The 16,442-nt window shown below is 40.2% G+C and overlaps 1 protein-coding gene across 3 annotated transcripts in view; it reads right to left on the reverse strand.

Moving 5' to 3' along the window:
• NPAS3 (neuronal PAS domain protein 3) overlaps positions 1-16,442 on the reverse strand; it is a 992,068-nt gene that overhangs the window by 488,107 nt on the left and 487,519 nt on the right. For all 3 annotated transcript variants that reach the window (XM_019518905.1, XM_019518907.1, XM_019518906.1), the window contains one exon: positions 11,899-11,981. In XM_019518905.1, coding sequence (XP_019374450.1) covers positions 11,899-11,981 — 83 coding nt within the window. The remainder of the gene's footprint in view (positions 1-11,898; positions 11,982-16,442) is intronic.

Below are 16,442 nucleotides of genomic sequence, written 5' to 3' on the forward strand. Positions count from 1 at the left end.
CCCGAGCAGCGGGTCTTTGCTATGCCTCCCTGCCTAAGGGCAAAGAGGGGGTCATGGTGGCAGCACCCCCTCAGCCACCCATCCCTGATGCTCTCCAGAACACCCAGCAAGGAGGGGGAGGAGGTGGGCAGGGAGTGAGGGGAGTGGGGTAGGAGGAGGTGAAGAGGGGGTCCCAGTGGCAGCTGTTGTCAGGGCCAGGTGGAGGGGAGTACATGGCAGGACACACTGCATATTAGTATATTTAATAATCATAAATGCTGCCTTTGTTGTTGTGTGTTCTTTGGGAAGGAACAAGATTTGGGTTCCTTGTTGTTGTACAGCTGCCTCCATCCCACTGTTTTCCTACCCGCATGTTGCAGTGAGAGAGAAATAGGGGGGAGGGGAAGAGAATGAAAAAAGAGAAGAGAGAGAGAAAGAAAAAGGAGAGCAGAGAGAGAACCAGACATATATCCACACACACAAAACCACATGTGAACAGACATAGAGAACCAGAACACACCCAGAACAGACACATGCACACACACATCTAGAACCAGACATGTGTGCGCACACAGAAACAGATGCACAGGCTCACAGAGCTGGCTGCTGGGCCACCGGACAGAGTCAGACACAACAGTACCTTGGACCCACTGGAGCCCCTGTGCTTCCCCGGGAAGCCAGCCCCCGGGCTGCAGCACGGCTGGCCAAGGCTCCAGCCCACAGCCTGACCATCAGCCCAACCACCCACCCACTCCACACAGCTAAGGCCCTAAGCTGGCAGGATCATTCGGGACATCTAAGCCGTTATCCCCAGAGAGGCTGGGAGAGCACACAATGGTGGAGCATCCCCACCACAGTCCCTCCACCCTGGTGCCAAGGCAGTGGGCGTAGTGGGGCATCAAGGAGTGTTTTCCCTCAGGAAAGCAAACCAGACTGGCTCTAGACTGACCTGGTGCATATACAGTCATCGCCAGCATGGAGCTGATGCTAGAGCTGTGGAGCCTGGCACAGCAGTTTGCAGCCTGCCTGCTGCTTGCTGCCCAGAGCCCAGGCTGACCACAAACAGCTGCGCCGGGCTCCGGAGCCCCGCCATCAGCTCTGTGTTGGGAGCAGGAGAGAGACCAGGGTTGCATTGCCTCACGCCCCTCCCCCACTTCCCACTCCAAGGTGTGCATGCACACATCAGTACAGAGCTGATGCCTGGGCTCCAGAGCCCGGCACAGCTATTAGCAGCCTCCTGGCTGCAGCCAGCCCTGGCTCTCAGTAGCTGCTGCCAATTGTGGAGCCCGGGCTGCTTGCAGTCAGGGCTCCGTGGCTGGCAGCAGCTACCCAGAGCTGGGGCTGGCCTTGGCAGGCCGAGCAAAATGGCCTCACATGCCATGCTCAGGATGCATGCCAGGAGTTGCTGACCCCTGCTATAGAGTATCAAACCACTCCAGCTGGGAGCTGTGGGGAACAGCTGTGTAGAGAGTCTGGCTCAGGTGGGGAAAGCATCCGTAGCATGCAGGTTCCTGCTTCCTCTCCCTGTCTGCCTCACTGAACAGCAGACGCCTGAAGCAGAAACCTACATGATGCTGCAGTTCCCAGCCCAGCTGGGATCCTTGCACAGCCAATCCCCACAGCCCAACTCCCAGCTGACACAGGCATGGAGGGAGCCCCTGAGGTGCTCCTGACCTGCTCATGTCCCACAGCTGCCCATGGACGAGCCGTGGCAGCATGCAGGTTCCTCCTTCCAGACCTCTCCTGGGAGTCAGGCTCTCAGCTCAGTTGCTCTGTGCAGTACAGGGCAGGAGCAGCTCTGAGGCTCCCTCCATATCTGTGTTAGCAAGGGACAACAGCAGTGTCATGTAGGTTTCTCTTTCCAACTCCTGCACCCAGCTACTGGTGAAGAGGGGATGGGTGATTAGGGGAACCAGGCACAGAACAGGAGCTAGTAGGTGTGCCACCCCGGCTGTCCCTGACTGAGCTGGGCTCCCTGTGCAACAGCTGTGAGGCTCCCCCTGTGCCTGGATCAGCTCAGGATAACAGCAGAAAGGGATAGGGGGCAGGCGGCAGGGGAGGTAGTTTGGGGAGGCAACAGTGGTCAGGTAGGCATGGGGGAGGGAAGGGGCAGGAGTCAGGCTGGCTGGTGTCCTACTGCTTGCCCCTCTGCCCCCTTTTGTTACAATTTACACTGTGAACTGCACAGATGTTGATCAGTATTAGGGCTAACTCAAGTTTGGAGCAGTCGCATGATCAGGCCAGCAGAGGCCTAAAGGACTGAAAGGTAACAATTCCTCACTTAGGCTCCAGACTCCCTCCGTCCCATTTACCCCCTGCTCTTGGGGCTCCCTTCTGCCTTCTGCCTCCCCCTGGTCCCAAGGTGCCCATGCTGTCTATCTCAGGGTAGCAGGCAAAGAAGACTTAACCTGCCTGCCCTGTCACTGCTTCTCACCTAGAAGGCAGCAGTGGCTGAGCAAGCAGGTTAACCCTTCCCTGACTGCTCCCCAGGACAGACAGCACAGGCAGCTCACAAGTATAGGAAGTGGGGATTCTGGGGTGCTGGAAAGGGGCAGGGGGCCTGATCTCAGCCAGCAGAGGAGAGGGGTTGGTGGGGTGTTTACTCCAGATGTAGCCTAGAGTGGCTACACCTTAGTGTAACATGAGCTGAGTAGCACAGATGGGAGATAGTTCTGCCCTGGAGTGGCATAGCTTTGACGTACATAACAAGTGCTCAAAACTAGTTTCAGGTATTAATCTGCAGACAATCTAGGGGTTAAGAGCTCCAGGAGTCACCCAAAATTACTATTTAACAAGGCCTAACATTGATTAACATTTAAGCAGCAAAAAGTGCAATGTGTAACAAGGCCCTAAAAGAATCCCTCCCCTCCCGCTCAGATTCAACCATGGAAAATTGTAAAAAATGTATAACTTTCCATGACTAGAATCTAGTTATTGGGGGGGAGGTACCTTAAATTCAAAATTGTGGATCTGGGTAAATATGGTATGGATCTTTTCTTTGTTGGGGACCTATAACACATTTTGAGTGTCAACCCTCCTTTTCAAAACTGTCCTGATATGAGTTTTGAGCAGTTAGTATTTAGAGAGTTAATACCATCCAAGATTACTGTCTGAGTAACTTATTCTTCTCTCATCGTTAATCACTATTGTCACTCCCCTGATCCAGTTGCCCATAATGTACTAACTGACCATTTTTCTATTCTTAAAGTTTGTGATTTGTTTTCATAATTGTAATTCAGATGGTCTTGCTTCATCCTTCCCAGTTATAAATTTTATTTTCTTATGAACCTAGACTTGTTTGGGTTTTCTTCCCCCTTAAAATCACCATCTTGCACGAATCCCATCTGGGATTACCACCTCCCATTTATGTCAAATGAGTTGTTCTTTTTGCATTTATATCCAGGTATTACAGGTTTCAATTCACTCTTGTTATCCCATCAGGTTTTAGAAGTACTTATTATGCCTAAATTGCTTTTTGTTGGCAGGTATTCTTAAGCAGTGATTCTCAACCAGGGTGTTGTGGCACCCTGGGGTGCCTTAAAATCCTTGCAAGGGTTCCACACGGTATCCTGCAAAATTAACACTGTTAGGTGTGCAAACACATTTCACAAGATAAATTCAGAGTTTTCGCACAGGAGTCTATAATATTGAAAACATTCTGATCTGTTATGATCTTTCTCAGTTCTTTGCCACAGAATAATCGCCCAGTTATTTTTCTATAGTTAAAAAAGAGTGAAAACCAGGAGGTGGAATTGTCCAAAGGGTGCCAGAGCCAAATAAGGTTGAGAAAAACAGTTCAAGACCATCTAGACCATCTTTTGTTTTTAAAGGTTGGCACAGGAGCAGAGAGATTTTTAGTTTTGGTTTCTAGCTGCTTATTTTTTATGCCACACCTTCCTCACATTCTAGTTCCTTTCTGAATGTACCTCTATGGACTTAACCTGTGTATCCTCTATTTTCATGCCTAAACGCTCTGGATGTCATTTAAATACAGAAACAAGTCTGATAACAGTGAATTATGTGTGGCAAAGATGAGATTAAAATTCAAAATTACAATATACAAAATATATTATATGAGTGTCTTATGGAAATCACTCCCCCATGGAGACTTATATCATCTTCAAACCACTTCCCACTCTACCTTGTCAGTCCATCTTGTTGCATTATATATGCCTTTTAACTGTCAAGAGAACATTAAAGACCACTTCATTCACTAGTTTAAACTGCAGCATCTCTCAACCGTTAACTTCTTTTTTATTTTACTAATATATAACTTTGATAAGGAAAAAAAATATGGTAGGTCACCTTTTCTTTCAGCAAGTCCAGAGCTCTGGCCAAATATTTGAATAGGAGGACTCAAGGTTTGCATACTCTTGCATTTCCATGTTATGCTACGTCCTCGCACAAACTTGCTAAGAATCTGTTCTCATAATAAAACATAGCATTGTAATAAAACAAGTGATCACCTCATCCTTATGTACTGCACCCCTGGCATAAGCAATAGCAACTGTTATTTCTTCTTCAAAACTCCCTCTGTAGAATAGACTCTTTTCAGCTAATATCATTTCCTAGCCTGGCATAATCATCTATATATTTCAGAAATACCATCTGCTGCTTCCTCACCTTTAGTCTCATGTCACCATTGGTATGCTGACCAGTGTTGTACAGAGTTCACCTCATTATGTAATACTTAGAGTTGTTGAAAATCATAAATGAAAAGATGAATCTTTTTTCTAATGCTTTACAACATGCCCACACCTTTCTATCTGTTTTTAGTCTCTTCCAGTTCTCATGTCAAGTAGGGCTCATTGTGCTAATGTGAATCTTTGAAGAGAGTAGATGTCTTCTACCACTCCACACAGCTCCAGCCTCACCTATGAACAAGATAACATTTGTAATTCTTTTCCTATGATTGAAATCAGATTAAGACTCCCCAAAGCTCTATAGCATTCAAATACCTGTAGCTGAGCCAAAAAACAAATTCCTTATTTTCTGGTACAACTGTAATTTTTCCCCATTTCTCCGGTTTCAACTCATTGCAGTCTCTTTGCTCCCATGACTAAGTATCACTGCTTGTTTGCACTCTGGAAAAGCATTTTTTTTTGCTTCCAAACTGCATTATTAACGTGTGCAACTCTTGTAACTTTATCCACAACCTTCCAGTACTTCAAAAAATGGAGAGGACTTGCTGCTCTGCTCACTGTTTTTTCTTCTGCCATAACAGTAAACAAACACAGATTTTGTACAAACTTAACTGGAACACATACATTTACAATGTATTGGAAACTTTACCAGCAAGCTTGCCAAAAAAATCTGTCGCCTTCAAGATGCTTAGTTTAGAGAACAAATAAATAGTGTCCTATTCTTATTAACCTCTAGGTGGCAATTATAAATACATATCAAATTCTTATAAATATTAGTATGTGTCTTAGTAAAAATATATTGTGAACGCTCTCCAATTTTTAACTGAATGACAGTGTCCTCCTTTTGGTGCAGTATAACAGTACTGCAAAAATATAAAGAGATATTGAAGACAAAGCCTGCTACCACACAGAAAAAACTCTGCTTTGGAAGTTTAAAAAAAATATATTATTTTTTGATGGAATCCCAACAGGTTCATACATTTTAGCACAAATAAATATTCACCCCAAAACTCATAACTTTGTTATTCGTTGTTTCTTTGGTTTTCTTCAAATTAAAACCATTTCAATCATCCAATCAGAAAGCAAAAAACTATATTATGGATAACATTTTTTTAAAGTACTTTAGGGACATCGGAACCCAAACCCCATTTTCAGGACTGATACAGGCACATATAGACAGATGCAAAGAAAAAAAAAAGGACTAAACATCTAAAGCATTATTAAAATGACCAAGACCAAAACTGCAATCCTGAAGACCCTTACTTCAGCTGTCACCTAACTTGGGAGGTGTCTAATGCTTTTTGTGTCTTCCTAATTGATTTTAAACAACTGGCAAACCTGAGGCTAGCATGTCTGCATATACCCCAACTTTAATAGACTGGATCTACAAACTGGAAGTTCCTCTGCCCATCTCCCTGGAGGGGTTCAATCCTGTAAGTGTTCTAAAAGCACATCTAGCATTGACAGGATTGTGTCTTTACCAAATGCCTTGGTAAAGACACAAATGCCTAACAGTGGTTCTCAGTGTTGTCAGACTCAGAAAATGTCAGCTCCTAGCTTTCACTCATTTGTTGCAAATAATTCAGAAAGACCGCAACAGGTCTGAAAATGTTTTTTGACACTATGGATTCCTATTTGAAACCTGCGGGTTTGTCTTGTGAATCATGCATAGGTGTCTGTACATTTAAGAATGCTAATGCTGAGCTGCACCCTTAAAACGATATCGCAGCACCATGGTTGAAAATCACTGGTTCAGGAAGTTGGAGGTCCAGGTGCCCTTCCCTCTCCTGGCAGAGAGGAATCAAATCCATATCTCCAATCTCCCAGAACAGTGCCCTAACCAGAAGCCCAGTTTCTCTTAAGTCAGTGATTCTCAACTGGGATGCAACAGATTCTTTGAAGTGCACTGCATGGTGTGAAGAGATAAACACAGACCCATGCTCTTCCCTGCCTGGCTGCTCCCTTGTCCCCACTGCCTGGCTTCTCTGCAAAGCAGTAAGCAGAGTAATAAATGCGTTGATTTTTTAAATGAGGTGCCACTCGTTTCACAAAAGTTATGGAGAGGAGAAATGCCTTGAGTTTTAAGAGATTCCAAACCACTGAGCTAAGTGATTGTGTTTTTGTGGACATCCAGGAATGATTTGCAAAGTGCGAGTATTAAATTAGTGGGGGACATCATTCTCAATTAATAATTTACCAGGCTGAAGGAACAGTATTATTCCATATAACATTATTACTATATTGCATTTGTTAATAAGAAAAAACCAATGTTTGTTTCTTCAAACCAGTGGGTATCAAGGACACTTCTTTGCATTTCAGTGAAAGGAAACTTTTAGCAAATACAGAAGAGTCTCATGGAAAAGTTTAACCCAATACTTATGTAAAATGTTGGTAACAAGACAGCGGGTTTCTTATACTCATGGTAGCAACCATAGGTGATTACCATTTGGTTTGGTTATTTTAAATGCAAAAAAGGTGAAGTAAAATCAGTACGTCTAATGACCTTTGGGATTCTACAGGATGGTGTTAAAGAGGATTAAGCCCCCTATAAGCGTTACATGTAGAAAAAATTCCCTAACAGTGCATTATGCGGTTGGAGTTTCCCTAACCACAGAAAATGTCACGAAGTGTACAAACATAAGAAAATTCCCTGACATCCGTTGGAGGCCAAGGACTACTGCACTGAGGCTCTCATAAGACAGCAACCCTCTGGCCTTGGCACTTGAAAATGTATCTGCTACTGAGCCATGATGCTGAGAACTCCCTTTGTCTCAAATGCCCTGGAGAATTGTCTTAGAAGAGGGAAACAGGCAACTCCCAGTCAGGGGACATGCAGCATAGAATGGATTCATTTTCAGATACTTGTGAAGTTGTTATGAGGAGAATGCACATCTTCTGGACCTGTGTCCAGCTAAGAAAATCCCTTCAACAACCGTCTATGAAGCCTGGAGGAAGGAGGAAATACTACCTGGAAAGTGACAAAGTCCCTTTGTGGCACAAATGGGGAGTTCAGTACATCAAACACTGATCACTGGAGCTCCATGGTTGTGTTCCTTGGATTCAGAACTTGTTCTGTCTTCTAATGCGCCACAAGTTGGCAAGTAGTTTTTAGTTGGAAATAGGACAGTGTTCTCAACCCATTTCCTTGTGAGCAACTCGGCATAAACAGCAATCACCAGCCCAACTAAGTATTCATCACAAGGAACACACTGACTAAGGCCTGTGGGAAAAAAACAAAACAAAACCCAAGGCTTTGGTGCATATAGAAAAATGAATATCCTTCTCATTAAAAGGGATGGTGCATACAAAATTGGACAGAGGTACACTGGTAGATCAGTGTGTGGAAACTAATGCAACCAATGCCTATGCTATTGCGTATGGTAATTTAATGCACTATTAAAGAATTACAGTTTCTCAAGAGTCCATCAGGCTCTGTCAAAGCACTGGCTGCAATTATGAAAAGTTATTGCTGTTATGGAAAAAGGACACAGTTAATACCAATCACATTTAATGTAGATACAAAGTCCCAATTATGACTGGATCCTTTCAGTTCTACTGCTACATTTAAAACTTGTTCCGGGGTGTTTAATCCCAAATATTTGTATTTTAATAAGCAGTTTTAAGAATAAAAACAGATTTAAGAATTTTTCTAAAATCTACCTGAAAATACTGTCAACTTTACTTCTAATTGTTTTACAGTTCAAATCCTAAGGTGTGTTCTTTTTTGTTCAAGAAATTTTAAAAGCTACTAATTTAAATATGCAAAATTATCTTGAGTTGTTCATACGTGAACTTAAAAGCCATGCAACACAGGAAAATTAAGTAATTATGCCTCCAAGTTATTTACTGCAATTAAGCTCATTTATCATATGCAAATTAGTGCAAACTGGTCTCATTAGTTACTAAATTACTCAATATGAGCTGAACAATGTAGCACTCCAGTTTGTAATGAAAAATCCCTGTAGAGGCAAGCAGTATCAATTAAGCTAATTTGCATATGCAAATATATTCACTAACTTTTCCTTTTCTCTATATTTAGTTCTACATTTCCTGATCATTCTTGATTATATGAAAAATATGGGGGTCACTGACCCTTTTCTTTACCTTAATAGTTAGAAAGTTAGAAGAAATATCAAGAGGTCTTGTATAAATAACCATAGTCTTCTTAACTTTTAAATGTGGTTTGAGTTAAGTTTGCCAATAATTGCTACCAGAAGTAGCTCTTTTTTCACAGAACTTATACATTAATATACACACACATATGCTGCAAAGTTTGAAATATTTTACAGTGCAGCGTTACCTCATTACAACATCACTCTGAAATAGAAGAAGAATGTGGAGTATAATGAGATACCCACTATGGAAAGTCTTGGTAAAAATTAATGGGCACACTCTCACATTACCTAGCCTCTCTTCTTTTCAAGGCAATCCCACTACTTCTTCAGCCAGGTGAACAACATTAAAAAACTTATTTTCTGATTATGAAGATACTGATATAATAGCATTTGGGGGCATTTGTCTTTTTTCATGAGTTTATTGTGGATACTTTCTTTTGGCTGTAAACCTACTGGGAGAACTGTTTCTTCAGTGTGATATACTTCAATTGGCTGTGGCTTGGAATTTTTTGACATGATTGATTGAGACCACTTGCTTGTAGAATCAAGATTTAAAATGTTACAAGATGCTGCCCCATTTCTATTTTTATAACATCACTTACAAAGAAACTATGCTCGTTTTTTTAACATAGACTGTATTATAGTTTCTCGTGTCTATCAATAAATTTTGAAGTATAAAAAATTATGAGGGTTAAAGAGTCTCTTTAATTTCTGAACTTACTGCAGGCTAAGACTTTAAAATATTAATGAGAAGGAGGATTAAACAAACTAACTATATATGTGGCTTCCTCAAACAGTAGCCTGAAAAACATGGGAGCTTCCATTAGAATAGATTTGTAGGTTTGAAGTTACATCTATGTTGATCTCTCACTCAAGTACCGGTAGTAGTTACCACAATATTGACTTGAAAATCATTTCTAGATGTAGTGCCCCAAAGAAGCAATTGTTAGAACAGAATTCCAGTGGATTGCTCTGGCTGAATGTTTGACATCTTACTAATATTACCGACTTCTCTAGATGTTTTTTCTAACCAATGACATCAACAAGGTGACATTATGAAGTTCCTGTAGATATTTGGCAGGTAATATATTTCAGCACTGTACTGAATGTGCTATATACACATACTATGTACATTTGTACGATATACATTTTTACAGAGGACTGTACTTATACTGCTAAACAGAGGTTTTAACATACCATGACTAACTCACATCCATTACTAATTCATTGGTCCTTTATCCATCATCAACAGCCTATTCTCTTCTAAAACATCAACCCTGAACTTCCTACTATCAACTGGGCTAAAGATTAATGGGAGCAATCTGGTAAGACCACTACCCTCACTGAAAAGGCTATACCTCAACAGATATTCAATATGGTATTGATGGTAATTCTAAGACAAACTCATCACCTACATGTAGAGATCCTGTAGTGGCTTTTTCTAGCTCTATAACTCTTACATACTGGAAATGCTGTAGCTTTTCATATAATAATAGGAAAATGCCTAAAGAAAAAGGAAATCTGCTTTAAATAGATAAGAAAATGATTAAATGTCTTAAATATCCAATAAATGAAAAACTTAGATTCTAAATGGTTTTCAGGGTGGTAGTCTCAGATGCCTCACATAACAACAGAATGAACTGTACACATATTATAGGATCATGCATAAGACCTGGATAAAAACTGTATACAAATCAATTTCAATGAGGTTTTATCTAGATATTTGAAAGAATACATATTGTAAAAGTGTACCTTTAGGATATACAGTATGTGTTTATATATTCATAGCAACATGCTGACAAATTACATAAACTGAAACATCACACAACTGCTGCTTATTTATTCATTTTTTACATCTATGAGGCAGCATAACAGCAGTCCTGTCTAATATGCAAAACAGAATGGTGTTGATTTTACATCCTTGGTACTATAACTATAAGCATTTGCTTACAGAATGTAAAACTTGAACCTAGACCTCTGCCAAGGGCATGCAAATAATTAAATCACTCCATTCATAATTTTTGTACCTTGGGGAAATTCATTCTACTGGTTAATTTTATGTTTTCCTAAAATTATCTTTGTTTCCATTTTGCATTTAGTTAACTTTGAAAAGGTATGAAAAATCTGGACGTTATCCCATAGCTCTTTTGAAAGCCTGAACCAGGGTAGTACAGAGAAATCTCTCTCAATTGTTTCAAATTAAGTGGAATATTTCTCATTATAATATCCTAATTTGCCTCTCTTGCATATCAAAAGACAATATTTCATGCTGTACACTTGGATTGAGAAGCACTCTACACTAGTAAATAGCAGCAGTTGCTTAGTACTGCAGCTAAAAAAGACCAGATGCAAAGCAGGTTTCTTATTGCCATAGGTTTGGGATTTTTCCTTTTCTTTTTTTTTTTTCTTCGGGGGGGGGGAGGGAATTCTGTCTATACTTATAAAACACACCCCATTTTGTCCATATTGCCTTTGTTAACTGCTTCTATTCCATGTTTCATTATTTAAAACCTAAGAAAGATTTTGTGGAATCACCATTCCTTGACAAAGCAAAACATATAATGCATATGATATTTCCATCAGGTCATTTCTGTTCAATCTAGTCTTTCTGACTACTGTACAGTGTCATAAAATTCTTAGGGAAAAATCAAATTATTGCACATCTCATTTTAGCTAAGACTCATGCTGTTATTTTTTCTCTATGAAGGCTGTTGTAATTTGCAATGCAACACTCATGACAATTGGGACTGGAGGTAGGATAAACTAAGAGGAGAAAAGAAAAACTAAGTCTGTACAGGATACACAAGAGGGGGAAAAAAATCAAATTATTGATATAAAATTGTGTTGTGCACGTGCACATGTGTGCATGCATATACACACACAGTGTAATTATGTGAGCAAACAACACAGCACAACACAGTACAATACAACTAAATAGTGTGATTCATCTAAATTATTAGAGCACAAATAATACTTGCCCACCCACTCTTATTAAAACTCTCCCAATCATGTACTTTCTAAAGAGAAAACATATGAGTATGTAAAAATCTCATAAATATAAGTTTGGATAACACCAGCATTCAAGTAATTGACAGAAATATTAGCTATTGTTACTATTTATAGTTATCTTAATTTTTTCATGGAAAAAAACATTTGCTTACCTGCAAAATGTGGCTTCCCAAATGTGATTCAAATACTTCAATTGCAAGGGCACTAGGGCTTCTCCTGCGCTGGGCACCTATAACTGAATAAAAAAACCCCAAAAACAATTATGTTGCAATGTCTGTACATTTGACTGTAATAAATCTCTAATCACAACACCGGACGTTTACTATTTAAATATAATCTTGTATTTTAAATACCAACAGTGTTAATTTCAAGTTTGCCTAGCACTAAAGTAAATACAATTGCTGTACAGTTTTCAGTGACAGGAATTTCCAACATAAAACTTCTTTTAAAAAATCTGTTAACATGCTCAGAAACCTACGAAAATGAACAGGCTATACAAATACATCCCAATCCCCTATACATTTCTTTGTTCAAATTACTGAGAATATGCAGCAGGTCTGGTAAAAAGAAACAAAAGGAGATGATATATACAATTCATGTGCATCCAAATGTGTAGATGAAAACTAAAAGTTAGTTTGTAATTGTAAATGTGTTTTATGTTTATCTTAAAAAGTGCTACCTTTATCACTTGAAATGAATGGGGCAGCCACCTCTAAAAGTCACCATTTTCCAACAATCACTCCATCACAGTATCTCAAGTACATGAGTTATATCCTATCCTAAGCATAAGGAGATACTACATAATGCCAGATACCACAGTTAGGGAACAGCCGGTAAGTAACATGTATTCAAACCAAACTATTCTTAAAATTAGGAAGCAACACACAATGTCATTTTCAAAAGCAATGAGGAGTAAAAAAAGAAACAAGAAATTACAAGACAAGACTTTCATTAATCTTTGTGGGCATCTATAAATGTGCCCAATACCTGCGCCTGTGCTAATTAGTTGCATCTGCTAGAGCATGCTAATTAGCATGCTCCAGCATCCTTGGCATCTCGTGTATTCAGTGTCCCCACGCTTCAAAATGGCAGCAGGAGCACTTTAACTAAAGCTCATCAAATGAGTTTCAATTAAAGTAATGAGCTTTAATTAAAGTGTCCCCGCCGCCATTTTGAAGCACAGGAAGCTGAATACGTGAAATGCTGTGGGCACTTTATTTAGAGCAGCTCTCAAAAACACTAATTAAATTGCCCTCCCCCCACCCCTTCCCTTCCACCCTGGAGCATGTGTAAAGATGCCCTGTGGGCCAGAACACCAAGCTGGTAACAGATGTCTTCATATAGTCAGAGGGGAGAACATCACCTATTGCAAATGTATGATTTTTTTCCTTTCAGATGGTATCTGCTTCAATGAGAAATGAAGAAAAAAAAAAAGGATGGCTGAACAGCCTTTTCTCCCTCCTATGCCTCTTTGAACCAGCTATATTCACACCAAAAGAAAGAAGGCGAAATTGATGCTGGACCTTCTAAAATTATGTAATGGCACTACTCTAGCCTACATGCCAATATCCTTACTGCTATAGTTTCTGGGGAGCCATAGTGATGGTGGTGATTTCTTCAAACAGTGCATCTTAGAGACACACTCTGATTCAATGTATTTGTTTTTAGTAAGTAACAACAAACATAGCAAAGCCATTAAATCAACAAAATTTGATTTTGAGCCATTGGAAAGAATAACTCAAAATGCTGATTATCAGCTGTTTAGAGAAAACAAATTTTAGAGCAGAATGTTAAGTCCTCTAAAGCTCAACCTTTTAGTGTCACTGGCTTAATAAGTGGTGCAGGTTGGTCTGCAGCCTGGATCAGGCCCCACACCACCTCCAGCTGGCCCCTGAATGCCCAGATCAGGTCCCTGCCACCTCCAATCTAGCCTGATATCTGGCCCATGGAGCTCCCCACAGGTCCAGAAATTTGGCAGTGGCAACTGCTGCCACCATTCCCCCCCACCAGAATTTTTAGACCTGTAATTCTGGACCTGTGGGCAGGATGGCATGGTTCTACAGACCAGATCTGGCCTGGGGTCAGGAGTTGGGCACCCCTACTCTACAGTATCAAGTGCCCAATATAATGTCAGCACATACTGATATTTGCTTAGTAATGACCATCCTGTTGGCTTAAAATTGCAATACCATTCTTTAGTGAAGCTTCATGTAATTCCCTTGCAGGAAATTCTAAGCTATTTATATTGGGCAAACAGGTGGTTTCAGTGCTAATCGATTCAAGCAACTGCCTACACCAACTACAAATGGTGTCTGCTCCTATTCCAAGATTTTCCATGTCATTTTCTGCTTTCCTATAGAAGTCCAGTGACAGTGATAGCTAGAAAAATGTCACTCTTTTTCACATTGTTACTTTATATGCACTGAATTAATTTAGACACTAGACTTTTGTCACAATAATTTATACACTGTTGTTCCATTCAGTATCTGAAGATATATCACACACCACCTTTTCTTTTCCCCACTGAATTTAGAATCTTACTAATGAGTTCATTTGGAGTTGATGTATCTTAAACTCATTCCCATTTCTCTGTCCCTAAGTCACTTTGCTCTTCCTTGTTTTTGTTATATGTTTCCTATAGTTACATTACTGGACTAACAAGCTGTGCATAGTGTGGAGACAAAATCCATAGCACCCTAAATTTCCTATGTTTACTGCAGCCTCCCTCCCCACTCAGGATTCCCTGCATCCTCCAAACACAAACTCATATTGAGAGCTGAAATCTCCTTCCAGCTTACCTAGCCCCACAGAAATATTCTGAGTAATTCACTTGAATGAGAATTGTGGCCATGTTTCCGGGGAAAACTTTAGCTTTAATTATGGGAGTAAGTACGATATACAATATTGTAAAGATTATCAAAGCTCCTATCATGATTAGTATTGGTAAGAACTGCATTTGGTACAGTGATTTAATTTAATTAAATACGAAGTGTAGAGAATCCACAGATTTAGTACCATTAGGTATCGTTTCATCTGACTCCTTACCTTAGCATTTTTATAAACAAACAAGCAAACAAAAAAACCCCAGGCCCTCAAAACCAAAACCACTGATTTTCTTTCTTCCATGCAGATTTTGTTATATTTTTCATACAGCCTAAAGACATCCCTACTCAGGGTTGATTCTCTGATTAATTTTCTATTTCCAGAATGTACATTCCTTCCCTAAAATCCACTGGCATTTTTAATGTAGCTATCTTCCTGAATATTGCTTCCAATTCTACAATGTTAATTGCATATTATGGTTGCTTAGCAGGTGAATGACACAACCTGAATAAAGTCTATGGAAGTGGTCAAACAAACATGAGTAAATGATCTGCTTGCAGAGTTTTAAAATAATATCTATTATTTTGAAGCCTGTTACATAATAATTCACCTGTCCTTTCAGGCTTTAGACACTTCAGCTTCAAAATTCAAATTAATATACTTCAACATCAGTGAGTTAACTTAGAAAGTATATACAGAATCAGGTAGTCGTTGCTTTAATATCTGTCAATAAAATCTACTAAAAGTCTATGCATGCATCCTGGTATCCATATACGCAAATATCTTGTAGTAGTTTCATGCCATTCAGTTCAATGTCATTTTTATGGCACTGGAACTCCTCTTGATTTATGTGTTTTGCACTTACACAGGTGATGTGGGGCTCTACTGGCAGTTCCTAATTTTACAACCAACATAAATATGTTAAACAGAAAACCATTACACTGCTGGTAGGCAAGCTCCAACTCCAGTATTATTAGTAACTGAATAGATGTTAAATGCATACTTCTTAAACTTGTACTTTTTTTGCTCTCACTATCATATTTGGCATTTTGAAGAAGGAGACAATATCTGCTTGCTAATCCCACAACAAGGAAAGCAATGTTACTTTCCTCACTGTTTTGACTTCACTGCCTCAATATTTTACTTTTTCCAGCCTCCAGCAGTTGCTTTCATGCTGTTCATCTGCATCAGAAAAATAACATTTTGGTACACAGATTGGTATATTTCAGAAACATGACAGCTTTCTAATACAATCTGGTAACCAAGCTGACATAAAAACTAACTTCTTTTTGCTGAACAGGTCATTTATTAACATTAATCTATAGCTTTATTCCCTTCATCTACTTATTCAATTAAAAGAGACTACTTTTTAATGTCACTATTATCCAGAGAATGCTCAGACAGCAGTGCAAACTAAAATAGTTAGTTGTAGGTTAGGTTTTAATTTAGTCCTATAGGCATTCAGGAAACTAAGGGAGAATAAATCAGTCCTCACTTGGCAGGCACAATCACAGAAAAGCCAGGTACAGACACTAGAGGTGCACCGATACATCAGTCCCATATTAGATTGGCACCAATATAAGGAAAATTGACAGTATTGGCAATCAGCTTTTTTTGGCTGATGTGGCCGATAATGTGGCTGATAAATGTCCCACACGTGTGCATAGCTGCAGCGCAGCATGCAGGCAGCCAGAAGCACAGCCCCACAGCATGGAGAGCAGCCGGGTCTGGCTCGTAAGTCTGTTGTGGGGGAAGGAGTGTGGGGGGAGGGGGCAGATCGAGGCCCCGGTGGTGAGGGAGGAGTGGGGCTGAGGCTGGGGCAGGTGCTGCACAGCTGGGGCGGGGTGGAGACAGAGCCGTGAGCAGCTTGTCT

This window comes from Gavialis gangeticus, unplaced genomic scaffold, assembly GCF_001723915.1.
Source record: "Gavialis gangeticus isolate Ggan-Ray unplaced genomic scaffold, GavGan_comp1, whole genome shotgun sequence".
Taxonomy (NCBI): Eukaryota; Metazoa; Chordata; order Crocodylia; family Gavialidae; genus Gavialis; species Gavialis gangeticus.